This window comes from Xenopus laevis, chromosome 3S (assembly GCF_017654675.1).
Source record: "Xenopus laevis strain J_2021 chromosome 3S, Xenopus_laevis_v10.1, whole genome shotgun sequence".
NCBI classification, from domain to species: domain Eukaryota; kingdom Metazoa; phylum Chordata; class Amphibia; order Anura; family Pipidae; genus Xenopus; species Xenopus laevis.
The window spans coordinates 4,888,082-4,901,981 of record NC_054376.1 but is presented as its reverse complement, the minus strand read 5'-3'; the positions used below and the strand labels follow the sequence as shown (position 1 = coordinate 4,901,981).

Here is a 13,900-nt window from a genome sequence, read left to right as displayed (position 1 = left end):
GGACCGTTCTGCTTTAAGACCCTGGAGGTGTATCATGCACTTTCCTTACACTGGCTAATACGGTGGATGTGGTTGAAGCCACACGTGTTTCCTGCTGCAGACTTTCTCCCCTTTGCGGTTTACCCCAATGTTTAGATATTAACCCAGAATGTGAAACTCTGCACCACAGGGTGGTTTCCAATGCACAAACTACTGGAAGGTTCTTTTACGCATACTGGCTGTGGCTGAAGACTTTAAATGGGGTCTTGTTAAAGGAGAAGGAAAGTTTAAAACTAAGTAAGCTTTATCAGAAAGGTCTATATAAATACACCAGTAAATCCTCAAAGTAATGCTGCTCCTCTGTCAAAAGAAACAGCACGTTTCTTTCCTTCTATTGTGTACTCATGGGCTTCTGTATCAGACTTCCTGTTTTCAGCTTAAACCTCCAGGGCTTGGACTTGAGCATGCTCAGTTTGCTCCTCTCTCCCTCCTCCCCTCACTTCTATAATCTGAGCCCAGAGCTATGGGTGAGCAGGGAGAAACTCTGACAAGAAGGGATGTCACAACAAGCTAATATGGCAGCTGCTATCCTAAACAAACCGAGAGCTTCTACATCGGTTTACTCGGGTATGGTAAAGCATTCTACAGAATAAATAGTGTTATAGCTTGCACTAGTCTGGCTTATTTATTGGCAATAAATCGCTTCGGTAGCTTTCCTTCTCCTTTAAAGCAAAGACCTATGCCTTATACTTTGCTAGCATATTATATTTTATGTGATCGCTGTTGCTAGGTCCCACACAAACTTGATGTAATTTCATATTGTTTTCATATTTTCTCCTGTAGGTTATGACAACAGATGGCACAGGCAGGCGGATTCTGGTGGAAGACAAACTGCCCCATATCTTTGGCTTCACACTTTTGGGTGACTACGTGTATTGGACTGACTGGCAGAGACGCAGCATTGAAAGGGTTCACAAACGTACAGGAGAGCGTGAGGTTATTATCGACCAGCTACCTGATCTCATGGGTCTGAAAGCCACCAACATACAGAAAATATCTGGTAAGTTATCCCTGCTGAGTTTTATATTGTTAAAGGATAAGTAGACCTTTAAAATAAGTGAATGTAGAATTGATGAGTGCTATTCTAAGCACATTTGTTATTTACATTTAATATTTATTTTCTTTTTATTCCAAGATATTAAGGGATACATGTGCTGTTAATATGAATGAATTTTGTTCCAACAGCGCCACCTGCTGGTCAGTTTCTGACCAGTCTGACCACCAAGTAGTCAAGGAAGTTGTCAGGAGAAAGAAAGAGGCTGCTCTGATGTTCTTCTGCTTAGGAAAACAATTAGAAACCTTTCTCACATCTTTCCTAAGCAGAAGAACATCAGAGCCGCCTCTTTCTTTCTCCTGACAACTTCCTTGACTACTTGGTGGTCAGACTGGTCAGAAACCGACCAGCAGGTGGAGCTTTTGTAACAATTCATTCATATTAACAGCACATGTATCCCTTAATATCTTGGAATAAAAAGTAATGAAGGAATGTAAGTGACAAGTGCTTAGAATAGCACTCATCACTTATTTTATTTACTTAGCCTTTAAAGTTAGGCCTTCATAGTGTGTGATTTGTCTTTGAGTAAAATAAAAAGAAGCCTGAAGCAAGCATTTGGCCATTTTTCTAGTAAGTAACCCCAGTTGAAAAATGTATTCCTTCCCATGATCTGTATAATGTATTGATATATGTGATTGTGTTCTAGGTACAAATGGCTGTGCTGAGAACAATGGTGGCTGCAGTCACCTTTGCCTGTACCGACCGCAGGGACCTCGCTGTGCCTGTCCCATTGGCTTGGAACTGATAAATGACATGAAGACCTGCATTGTCCCAGAAGCTTTCCTCCTCTTCTCCCGCAGGGCTGACATCCGCCGCATCTCCCTGGAGACTAGTAATAGCCATGTGGCCATACCCCTGACTGGAGTAAAAGAAGCCTCTGCTCTCGATTTTGATGTCACGGACAATAGAATCTATTGGACAGATGTCAGTCTAAAGGTGAGTTTCTGAATGAATTGGTGCTTGGCCAAACCTATGCACCAGAGTTGGTGCGAAAGAGGCTGCTCTGATGTTCTTCTGCTTAGGAAAACAATTAGAAACCTTTCTCAAATCTTTCCTAAGCAGAAGAACATCAGAGCAGTCTTTCCTTCTCCTGACTACTTCCTTGACTACTTGGTGGTCAGAAACTGACCAGCAGGTGGCGATGCTGGAACAAAATACATTCATATTAACAGCATGTGTATCCCTTAATATCATGGAATAAAAAATAAATAAATAATGAATATAAATGACAAACGGGCTTAAAATATCACTCATCAATTTTACATTTGCTTAGTTTAAAGTTTTACTTATCCTTTAAGATAAATCAGCAATGTCTGTCTTTTACCTTTTACAGACCATCAGTAGAGCGTTCATGAATGGCAGTGCTCTAGAACACGTGGTGCAGTTCGGCCTTGACTACCCAGAGGGAATGGCAGTGGACTGGTTAGGGAAAAACTTATACTGGGCAGATACTGGTACTAACCGAATTGAAGTATCAAAGTTGGACGGGCAGCACCGACAGATCCTAGTATGGAAAGACCTTGACAGCCCCAGGGCCCTGGCTTTGGACCCAGCCGAAGGGTAAGTCATTGAATTCATGCATGCACAGGACACTATAGAAACGGCCATGTTGGCCAATCGACTGGTTGTTTATAAGCGGCAATATTGTTAGGACAGTTGTTTCAGTATTTTAGCCGCACAGACTAGATCACAGGCGCCATCTTCAGTTGATTCGTTAATCTTTGAGACGGGTGCTTCTGCAACTTCCATGAGTTTTGGCGCATGCGCAGTTGTTGTGAAACAGAAAATTGCTCCAACTGCGTATGCACCGGTACACCGGTCTCATTTCAAAGATTACCGAAGAGAAGAAGATGGCTGCCGTGAAATACGCTGGACAGAATCTGCACGAAGGGCTAAGTAAAGAGTTAGGGGCATTTGCCCAGGGTACCAGTAAGGCTGGGGGAAGGGAGGGAGGTCTATGTTGGGTTTTTTTTTTAACTTAAGGGTTGAATTTTCCTTTAAAGGGGAACTATCGCGAAAAGATATTTTAGAGCTCACTCTCTCTATATGCAGGAGTTGTTCAAAAGGCAGTTATTTTGTTAGATTTTGTTTGTACTGGAATCCGTTATGTGAGTGAGCTCTAATACATATGCTAGGAATTGAATCCCCCATATAAAAGATTTTGGGTCTAACTGTCAATGAATATGTGATACCCAACTGCTGCATAAAGAGAGACAGATGCTGAGAGAGGGATAGTGAATATAAACTTGATTATTTCAGAAAATTCAATTGATTCAAGTGATTGTATTTAGAAAGTTTCTTATTTCAGTATGAGGAAGCTTATATTACATTTTCATTTTCGTGAGGGATTCTGTCATGATTGTCATGATGTAGTTTTTATTTCTAAATTACACTATTTACACTGCAAATAATTCACTACAATTGTTGTTGTTGTAATATTGGTGTTTAGGTGCATCTTAGGTCATTTTGCCTGGTCATGTGCTTTCAGAAAGAGCCAGCACTTGGAACTACTTTATGACAGACTGTTGTTTCTCCTACTGAATGTAACTGAAGGAGCAGCAATGGGATCTGAATTTTACTATTGCGTTCTGTTCTGAGATCTACCAGGCAGCTGTTATCTTGTTATAGGGAGCTGCTATCTGTTTACCTTCCCATTGTTTTGTTGTTAGGCTGCTGGTGGGGTTGATGTCACTCCAACTTGTAGTACAGCAGTAAAGAGTGACTTAAGTTTATCAGAGCACAAGTCTCATGACTGGAGGCAGCTAGGAAACTGACAATATGTATAGCTCCATGTCGGATTTTAAAATTAAATATAAAAAAAAATCTGTTTGCTCTTTGAAAAACGGATTTCCGTGCAGTGCTGGCTCAGTACTATTAACTGACGTGTTTTGGAAAAAATAAAAAACATTTTTTCCCATGACAGTATCCCTTTAAATTGTATAACTGGCTAACTTCGGCAGATCTGTACTGATCGTTTATAAGAATTCCATGCTTTCTTTGCACTGGTTAATTTCTCTCTCCTGCTCATATAGCAGACTTTCCCTTGCATCTTCCAGGCTTTACAAAAAGAATGTTCTGAGGTTTTGGCCCAATCTGTGCCCTCAGAGGTACAGGATAAGGGGAGCAAATCCAAATATTGGCTCTGAAAACATCTTTTTATTGAAACTATTTCTGTTCTTTATTTACTTTAGCAGCAGATTTATTTCTGTGAAATCTGTATTTTTTTTTTGTTTTATACATTTTTTTTCCCACTGTTTTACCTAAAATTGACTCTGCGGGCAGCTGCTAAAAAGTCCATTTCCTCGGCACGGGCCGAAAGGGAGTTGACTGGCAAACTCGGCACATTCCACAACTAATTGATAAAGTCCCACCTCTGCTGCTGTTCTTCCCTCCTGCGATTTTAGCCTGTAGTTTTCCAGATGCGGGACGGAACTGAATCTGGATTTTAGTAAACTCCAGGGAGGAATCGAAGTCGGCTCCAGGCTGCTGCATAAACATGGACACTGCCTGGAATTGTCTACATCTGGCCCCTCGTCCCCAAAGGCTTTTAATTTCAGCTGCAAACTTCTTTCCATCCCTTTCCTAAGAGAATCTGTTTCTATGTATTAGAACGTGTATTGATTTCAGATATTGGAATAAATAGATTTTTTTAACACTTATTTTAATGGGGTTTAAAGGGATTTTTATAATGTAGTTTTTATTTCTAAATGACACTGTTTACACTGCAAATAATTCTCTATAATATAAAATTACATTGCTAAACCAGCAAGTGTATTCCAACTTGCAGTACAGCAGTAAAGAGTGACTGAAGTTTATCAGAGCACAAGTCACATGACTGGAGGTACCTGGGAAACGGACAATATGTCTAGCCCAAGTCAGATTTCAAAATTAAATATAAAAAAATATTTTTGCTCTTTTGAGAATCTGATTTCAGTGCAGAATTCTGCTGGAGCAGCACTATTAACTATGACAGCATCCCTTTAGGCAGTGCTGAAAACCCGGTCCAGTAGCATAATTAGATACTGCTGGGCTCCACAGAAAATAATTTTTTAGGCCCCATTATTTTTCGGGCTGACTCCTGCACCAAATCTTTGGGTCGTAGGCGGGTCTGGGTCCAGCTCTTCTCCTGCTCTCCCCGCCCACAACCTAGTGCTTCCGGTGCCTAAATTTATAGACTCAAGTCCGCCCCATTTGTAACTTCACGACAGGCGCGGGTCTATAAATAGGGGGCAATAGCGGGCCGGATGCGGGTTAGGAGGGGGTGGGTTAGGGTCGGGTGCGGGTCGAGAATTTCTCGAACCTCACATAACTAACCCGTACCTTAAACAGGCCCTTAGTGAATCATTCCTATTGGCTGACAAAATGATTAGCATATGAGCAGCAGTTCTGCAGTTCCATGTTACCAGAAGCCATATTTGCAGGTACAGGTATGGGACCTGTAATCCAGAATGCTCAGGACCTGGGGTTTTCTGGATAATGGATCTTTCTGTAATTTGGATCTTCATACCTACTAGAAAATCATGAAAACATTAAATAAGGCCAATAGGCTGGTTTTGCTTCAATAAGGATTAATTATATCTTAGTTGGGATCAAGTACAAGCGACTGTTTTATTCCAAGTATGGGACTTGTTATCCAGAAAGCTCGAGATCTGTTGTCCCGAAAGCTCTGGACCTGGGGTTTTCCGCATAAGGGATCTTTCTGTAATTTGGATCTGCATACCTACTATAAAATCATATAAACATTAAATAAACCCAATAGGCTGGTTCTGCTTCCAATAAGGATTAATTATATCTTAGTTGGGATCAAGTACAAGCTACTGTTTTATTATTACACAGAAAAGGGATTTTTTTTTAATTTGTATAATTTAGATAAAATGCAGTCTATGGGAGACAGCCATTCCATAATTCGAAGCTTTCTGGATAACAGGTTTCTGGATAATGGATCCCATACCCATATATGTTTGTCAGACCTCCGGAGCTTGTTTTTTGTTAGCCATGACAAAAGCACATTATCAGCACAGGCTACAGTCTGGCATCATTAATTATACTTAGTGGGAACACAAACATGAAATATGATCTGGTAATTGAGCCAGACAGACCTGGATCATATCCCATGTCTTTGTTAACCGATATCAAGTTTAAAGTAGGTCAGGGCGATTCTAGCGGGGGCTGAACATTGTGAGAGCTTGTTAGCTGCATGAAGCCAGTGTGACTACACAAGCCTGGAGAGTGAGACCACTAACGTTTTAAGGGATATAGCAGGAACAGTCCCCTAAGTGTGTTTATAATCTGTACAGAGAGATCCCATAAAATTATGGCAGTATAGGTATTCCCTGTACTAAGCACAATTCAGCAGGAACAGTCCCTAAGTTTGCTCATAGTCTGTACAGAGAGATCCCATAAAACTATAGCAGTATAGGTATTCCGCTGTACTAAGCACAAATCAGCAGGAACAGTCCCCTAAGTGTGTTCATAGTCTGTACAGAGATCCTATAAAACTATGGCAGCATAGGTATTCCCTGTACTAAGCACAATTCAGCAGGAACAGCCCCTAAGTTTGCTCATAGTCTGTACAGAGAGATCCCATAAAACTATGGCAGCATAGGTATTCCCTGTACTAAGCACAATTCAGCAGGAACAGCCCCTAAGTTTGCTCATAGTCTGTACAGAGAGATCCCATAAAACTATGGCAGTATATGTATTCCCCTGTACTAAGCACAATTCAGCAGGAACAGCCCCTAAGTTTGCTCATAGTCTGTACAGAGAGATCCCATAAAACTATGGCAGTATATGTATTCCCCTGTACTAAGCACAATTCAGCAGGAACAGTCCCCTAAGTGTGTTCATAGTCTGTACAGAGAGATCCCATAAAACTATAGCAGCATAGGTATTCCCCTGTACTAAGCACAATTCAGCAGGAACAGTCCCCGGTGGTCCCCCAATCCAGCACAACTATGTTAAGACAGGCTGTACAGAGAAACACAATAAACGTATATGATATTTCCCCGTGCCAAGCACAATTCTGTATGAAAATGTAATTAACTTAGTATCATGTAAGACATTGATCTAGTCATGCAGTGAAGTATTGTGTGGTTTTTAACTGTGTATAGATGCATACATATTATTGCTATAATATTCATATTCTAAACTATGTTCTCTTTCTTTACCTTGTAGGTATATGTACTGGACTGAATGGGGTGGAAAACCCAAGATAGACAGGACTGCTATGGATGGAAGTGGGCGCATCACTCTGGTGCCGGATGTAGGACGAGCCAATGGGCTCACAATTGACTATGCAGAGAGGCGGCTTTACTGGACAGATCTGGATACTAATCTCATTGAATCATCAAATATGCTTGGTGAGACTTTCCTCATTCTTGTAGTTGTGCAGTACTTACCTTTAAGGGGTTGTGCACGTTTGTGTTAATGTTTAGTATGACGTATGGAGTGATACTCTGAGACAATTTCCAATTGGTTTTCAATTTTCTAATTACTTTTAATTTTTGAGTTTTTTAGCTATTCATTTAGCAGCTCTCCAGTTTGCAATTTCAGCAGTGTGGTTGCTAAGGTGCAGATTCCGCCTAGCAACCATGGGCTGATTTGAATAAGAGACTGGAATATTAATAGGAGAGGGCCAGAATAGAAAGATAAATAATAAAAGGTACCAATAGCAATACATTTGTAGCCTTACAGAGTATTTGTTTTTAGATGGGGTCAGTGACCCCATTTAAAATCTGATAGAGTCCAAAGAAAAGGGCAAATAATGAAAAAACTATAAAAAATAAATAATGAAAACCAATTTAATAGTTGCTTAGAATTGGCCATTCTATAACAAACTAAAAGTTAACCACACTAGTTCTATGCCCCCTCGGCATCATATTTTAAATTCTTAGACAACCTGCACTAGACGCAGTGTATTATGGGATGTCACTACATGCACAAAGTACCTCAATTGCCGCCACATTAATTGGTCAGTCGTTAATGTAACAAATCACAAAAAAGAAGGGATCCGTCGCCGGTTACCTGTTTATAAGCAAACATTTAATTGGTTGTTTCAGATGTCAACACTCTTATCAACTTATCCCAAATATATGTATGCATGATTGCTACATGTGTCTAATTATAAATATGAATAATTAGCCGGCTCATTACAAGTGGAGTATCGTTAATTGGGAGTATATTTGTCCACCAAGTGAAAGAGCTGTTAATTAATGTAAAATTGATGAGTGCTATTCTAAGCCATGTTGTCATTTACATGTATTATTTATTTTCTTTTTATTCCAAGATATTAAGGGATACATGTGCTGTTAATATGAATGAATTTTGTTCCAACAGCGCCACCTGCTGGTCAGTTTCTGACCAGTCTGACCACCAAGTAGTCAAGGAAGTTGTCAGGAGAAAGAATGAGGCTGCTCTGATGTTCTTCTGTTTAGGAAAGATTTGAGAAAGGTTTCTAATTGTTTGTTCATATTCACAGCACATGTATCCCTTAATATCTTGGAATAAAAAGAAAATAAATAATGAATGTAAATGACAACAGGGCTTAGAATAGCACTCTCATCAATTTTACATTCACTTATTTTATAAGTTTACTTATCCTTTAGTTCGCATGGAACCAGCTTTAGTGGTTAGTTAAGGCAGGGGCTGCAGTGTAAGGGCAGGAATGCAGTGCAGGTGAAGCAGCTGCTCATTCCTCAGTCTGTCCCACAGGCCTCGATGCCTTGCGCTGAAGTTTGCCTGTACATGGAGAGGTGCCAAGCTGCGCTCAGCCGATTTGCATTAAAAAGGATTTATCTGCAGGGGGAAATCATTAACATCATGTTTTCAGGAACTGATCCGCTTTGTACAAAAGCCTAGTTTCTATCGGTATCTTCCTGCTTTTTCGCATCTCCTACGCGGTGAAGTTTTACGCCATTTGTTCTTAAAGGGCCAACATTCGTTTTGAATCCTATCAGAGTTTCTCTACTGTTGCAAGACATGATAAAAACATCTTCTTGTTTGGGTTTTAATTTCTGAAAGTTTTAATACACAGTACAGACACACAGACTGTATATAAGATTATATTGTTTAGTTGCCAGAAAAAGCCGATGACATGCATTCCTTCTTTTCCATTCCCCCCCCCCCACTGTTTTCGATGGCAGATTTGCAGAACTTTACCAGTGAGCAGTACAGTAAATGTTTAAGACAAAGGTTAATTGGTTCTGCCCTGAAGGTTATTGCTGTAGCAGTAGTTCTGGGTCATAAAGAGATCCCTTAGTGCGGATTATCCATTGTGGTTTCCAGCTCTGTGTGATTGTTCCCTAATCTGTCATTTGGCAAAACAATAAACCACTGGTTTATAATTACTGAATACTATTAAGGGTCAGGTCACACAGGCAGATTCAGGGAGATTAGTCACCTGGCGACAAATCTCCTCTTCTTCCAGGCAACTAATCTCCCCAAACTGCTTCCCCTGCCTTCCCACTGGCTAAAATGTAAATCACCGGTGGGATTGGTTTTCTGAAGTTGTCCGAAGTTTCCTCGTGAGGCATCTAATCTCCCTGAATCTGCCTGTGGGCCTTGACCCTAGGCCAGACGAGGAGATTTTGTCGCCTGGCGACTTATCGCCACGTCTTTTGCGCCACTATCTCCCCGATCTGCCTCAGCGTCTTTTCCCCATAGGCTACAGTGCAAAATCGCCTGCGCTAATGCACACGCGGCGATGCGTTTTCACTGAGGCAACTTTGGGCGACTATTGAAAACGCATCGCCGCGTGTGCATTAGCGCAGGCGATTTTGCGCTGTAGCCTATGGGGAAAGGACGCTGAGGCAGTTCGGGGAGATAGTCGCACAAAAGACGTGGCGATAAGTCGCCAGGCGACAAAATCTCCCAGAATCTCCTCGTCTGGCCTTACCCTAAATGATCATGCTACACTTGTCTAGTTAAAGGGATACTGTCATGGGGAAAATTATTTTTCTTTTTCCAAAACACATCAGTTAATAGTGTTGCTCCAGCAGAATTCTGCACTGAAATCCGTTTTTCAATATAGCAAACAGATTTTTTTATGTTTCATTTTGAAATCTGACATGGGGCTAGACGTATTTTCAGTTTCCCAGCTGCCCCCAGTCATGTGACTTGTGCTCTGATAAACTTCAATCACTCTTTACTGCAAGTTGGAATACACTTGCTGGTTTAGGAATTATATTTTATATTACAGAGAATTATTTGTAGGGATGCACCGACTCCACTATTTTGGATTCGGCCGAACCCCCGAATCCTTTGTGAAAGATTGGCCGAATACTGAACCGATTCCGAACCTAAATTTGCATACGCAAATTAGGGAAGGGGAAAACATTTTTTTTTTACTTGTTTTGACAAAAAGTCACATGATTTCCATCCCCGCCCCTAGTTTACATATGAAAATTAGGGGTGGAAAGGGGAAAACATTTTTTACTTCCTTGTTTTGTGACAAAAAGTCTCGTGATTTCCCTCCCTCCCCTAGGATTCGGTTCGGCCGGGCTGACGGATTCGGCCAAATCCGAATCCTGCTGAAAAAGGCCAAATCCTGGATTCGGTGCATCCCTAATTATTTGCAATGTAAACAATGTAATTTTAAATGAAAACGACATCATAAAAATCATGACCGAATCCCTTTAAAATGTTGCCCCAGTAACCATGCTCTTGTGCCCATAGGATTGGATCGTGTAGTGATTGCCGACGACTTGCCCCATCCCTTTGGGTTAACCCAGTACCAGGACTATATCTACTGGACAGACTGGAGCCGACGGAGCATTGAGAGAGCCAACAAGACCAGTGGGCAGAATCGAACCATGATCCAAAATGACCTGGACTACGTTATGGACATTCTAGTATTTCACTCCTCCCGGCAGGCTGGTTGGAATGAGTGTGCCTCCAGCAATGGCCACTGCTCTCACCTCTGCTTGGCCACTCCTGTTACTGGCTATACCTGTGGCTGCCCTGTACACCACTCCTTGAATGCAGACAACAAAACCTGCGATGGTAAGACCAGCATATTTTGTGGGTTTGGGTGGCTAAGTTTTATTTACTTGGTCTTTGCATTCTGTAATGAAATGCCCTGTTGTTTGGGTTTCTTTATACACTATACACTATGCATCCAATGACCCAAGATCTCCAAAATGCCTTTCACTTAAAGGAGTTGTTCACCTTTAAATTAACAGTTAGTATGATGTAGAGAGGGATATTCTGAGACAATTTTTCATTTTTTATTATTTGTGGTTTTTGAGTTATTTAGCTTTTTTATTCAGCAGCTCTCCAGTTTGCAATTTCAGCCATCTGGTTGCTAGTGCCCAAATTACGCTAGCAACCATGCATTGATTTAAATAAGAGACTGAAATATGAATAGGAGAGGCCTGAATAGAAAGGTGAGTAATAAAAATTAGCTATAAAAATTTGTAGCCGTACTGAGCATTTGTTTTTAGATGGAGTCAGTGACCCCCATTTGAAAGCTGGAAACATTCAGAAGAAGGCAAATAATTTAAAAACTATATTGAAAAAGTTCTATAACATACTAAAAGTTAACTTAAAGGGGTTGTTGTTATAGAATGACTAGTTCTAAGCAATTTTTCAATTGGTCTTCATTATTTTTTATGGTTTTGAATTATTTGCCTACTTCTGTCTCTTTCCAGCTTTCAAATGAGGGTCACTGACTCCGTCTAAAAAAACAAATGCTCTGTAAGGCTAGTTATTGCTACATTTTATTACTCATCGTACTATTCAGGCCTCTCCTATTCATATTCCAGTCTCTTTATCAAATCAGTGCATGGTTGCTAGGGTACTTTGCACACTATCAACCAGATTGCTGAAATTGCAGAGCTGCTTAATAACTCAAAAACCACAAATAATGAAAAATTAAAGCGATTTGCCTCAGAATATCACGCTCTACATCATACTAAAAGTGAACAACCCCTTTAAGGTGGCCATAAACGGGCCGATAAAAGCTGCCGACAGACCGAGTCAGCAGCTTATTGGCCTGTGTATGGGGCCCTCTGACGGGCTTCCCTTATCAATATCTGGGAAGGGGTAAAAATCCTGTCGAATCAACGGACAGATGCGATCCCACAATTCGACTTCCCAAATAACTTTCATTATGAACCGATTGTAGGGCCCACAATCCTATGTCAATCAGGATGGACATATCTGGGAGAGATCCACTCGTTTGGCAATCTCTCTGTGTATGGCCACCTTTAGACTGGGTAATGCAGTAAAAGTCATCTTTTTCAACTTTCCTAGTGCAGATGGGATAGTTAAATATACATGTCTGTATTTTAATGAAATAAATGCATAGAACTCGATAAAATGGACCTGTTTCTGTTTGTGTCAGCTCCCAGTTCCTTCCTCCTCTTCAGTCAGAAAAATGCCATAAACCGCATGGTGATCGATGAGCAGCAGAGTCCCGATATCATCCTGCCCATTCACAACCTACGCAATGTCCGAGCCATCGACTATGACCCCGTGGAGAAGCACCTCTACTGGATTGACTCACGGCAGAATATACGCCGGGCTCAGGAGGATGGCAGCCAGGTAAAATTAGCATGTTGGTGCACTTCTTTAAAGGACGGTTAAACCTTTAAAATACGTGTACAATTGATGAGTGCTATTCTAAGCCCTTTTGTCATTTCTATTCATTATTTATTTTGTATTAAGGGATACATGTGCTGTTAATATGAATGAATTTTGTTCCAACAGCGCCACCTGCTGGTCAGTTTCTGACCAGTCTGACCATCAAGTAGTCAAGGAAGTTGTCAGGAGAAAGGAAAAAGGCTGCTCTGATGTTCTTCTGCTTAGGAAAACAATTAGAAACCTTTCTCAAATCTTTCCTAAGCAGAAGAACCTCAGAGCAGCCTCTTTTTTTTTTTTTTTTCCTGACAACTTCCTTGACTACTTGGTGGTCAGACTGGTCAGAAACTGACCAGCAGGTGGCGATGTTGGAGCAAAATTCATTCATATTTACAGCAAATGTTTCCCTTAATATCTTGAAAGCAAAAGAAAATCAATAATTTATGTAAATGACAAACGTGCTTAGAATAGCACTCATAAATTGTACATTCACCTACTTTTTAAGTTTTACTTATCCTTGAACTCTAAAGTGAGACTATTTGCAATTTTTATGGACTTTGATTTATTTCGCTTTTTGTAAAGCAGAGCGTCCTGTTTACCTTGTGAACCAGGGAGCAGTTTTTATAAATAAACTGTAGAGTAGAGGTCAGGATAGAAAGCAAAGCAATTACAATTAAAGACGATAAAACTGACTGCTGCAAATCTAGCGCTTACTGAAGATAGTGGTTTAAATGTTAGTGGTTGTAAGCTCTTCTGCTCAGATAACTTCTTGCTCATTTTTATCGACATCATGCCCTTTATATAATGCAACTGTATTCCTGTACTCCTTGGTGTTCATGTCTTTTCTCTCATCTGTGTAAACTATTGTAAGGAATGGTCATCATTGTGTTTCATATTATTAGCCTGTTTTACTGTCTGCATCATAAGATGTGCAAAAGAATTTCCTACTGACAGTATCATTTTATTATTTTTTTGCCTTTCACAGAGCATGACCATAGTTTCAAGCACCATCCCCAACCAGAATATGGACATGCAGCCGTACGATTTGAGTATTGATGTCTATAGTCGCTTGATTTACTGGACCTGCGAAGCAACCAACGTCATAAACGTCACACGGCTGGATGGAAGAGCCATCGGGGTGGTTCTAAAGGGAGAACAGGAACGTCCCAGAGCTATTCTTGTGAATCCAGAGAGAGGGTAGGAAATAAAGTATTTCGTTTGAGCATTGTT

At 40.6% G+C, this 13,900-nt stretch overlaps 1 protein-coding gene across 1 annotated transcript in view; it reads left to right on the top strand.

The window, feature by feature from the left end:
- Positions 1 to 13,900, top strand: part of LOC108712563 (low-density lipoprotein receptor-related protein 6) — a 68,730-nt gene that overhangs the window by 42,891 nt on the left and 11,939 nt on the right. The window contains exons 8-14 of the mRNA XM_041587906.1: positions 823 to 1,039; positions 1,740 to 2,029; positions 2,427 to 2,653; positions 7,268 to 7,452; positions 10,766 to 11,092; positions 12,435 to 12,634; positions 13,656 to 13,867. Coding sequence (XP_041443840.1) covers positions 823 to 1,039; positions 1,740 to 2,029; positions 2,427 to 2,653; positions 7,268 to 7,452; positions 10,766 to 11,092; positions 12,435 to 12,634; positions 13,656 to 13,867 — 1,658 coding nt within the window. The remainder of the gene's footprint in view (positions 1 to 822; positions 1,040 to 1,739; positions 2,030 to 2,426; positions 2,654 to 7,267; positions 7,453 to 10,765; positions 11,093 to 12,434; positions 12,635 to 13,655; positions 13,868 to 13,900) is intronic.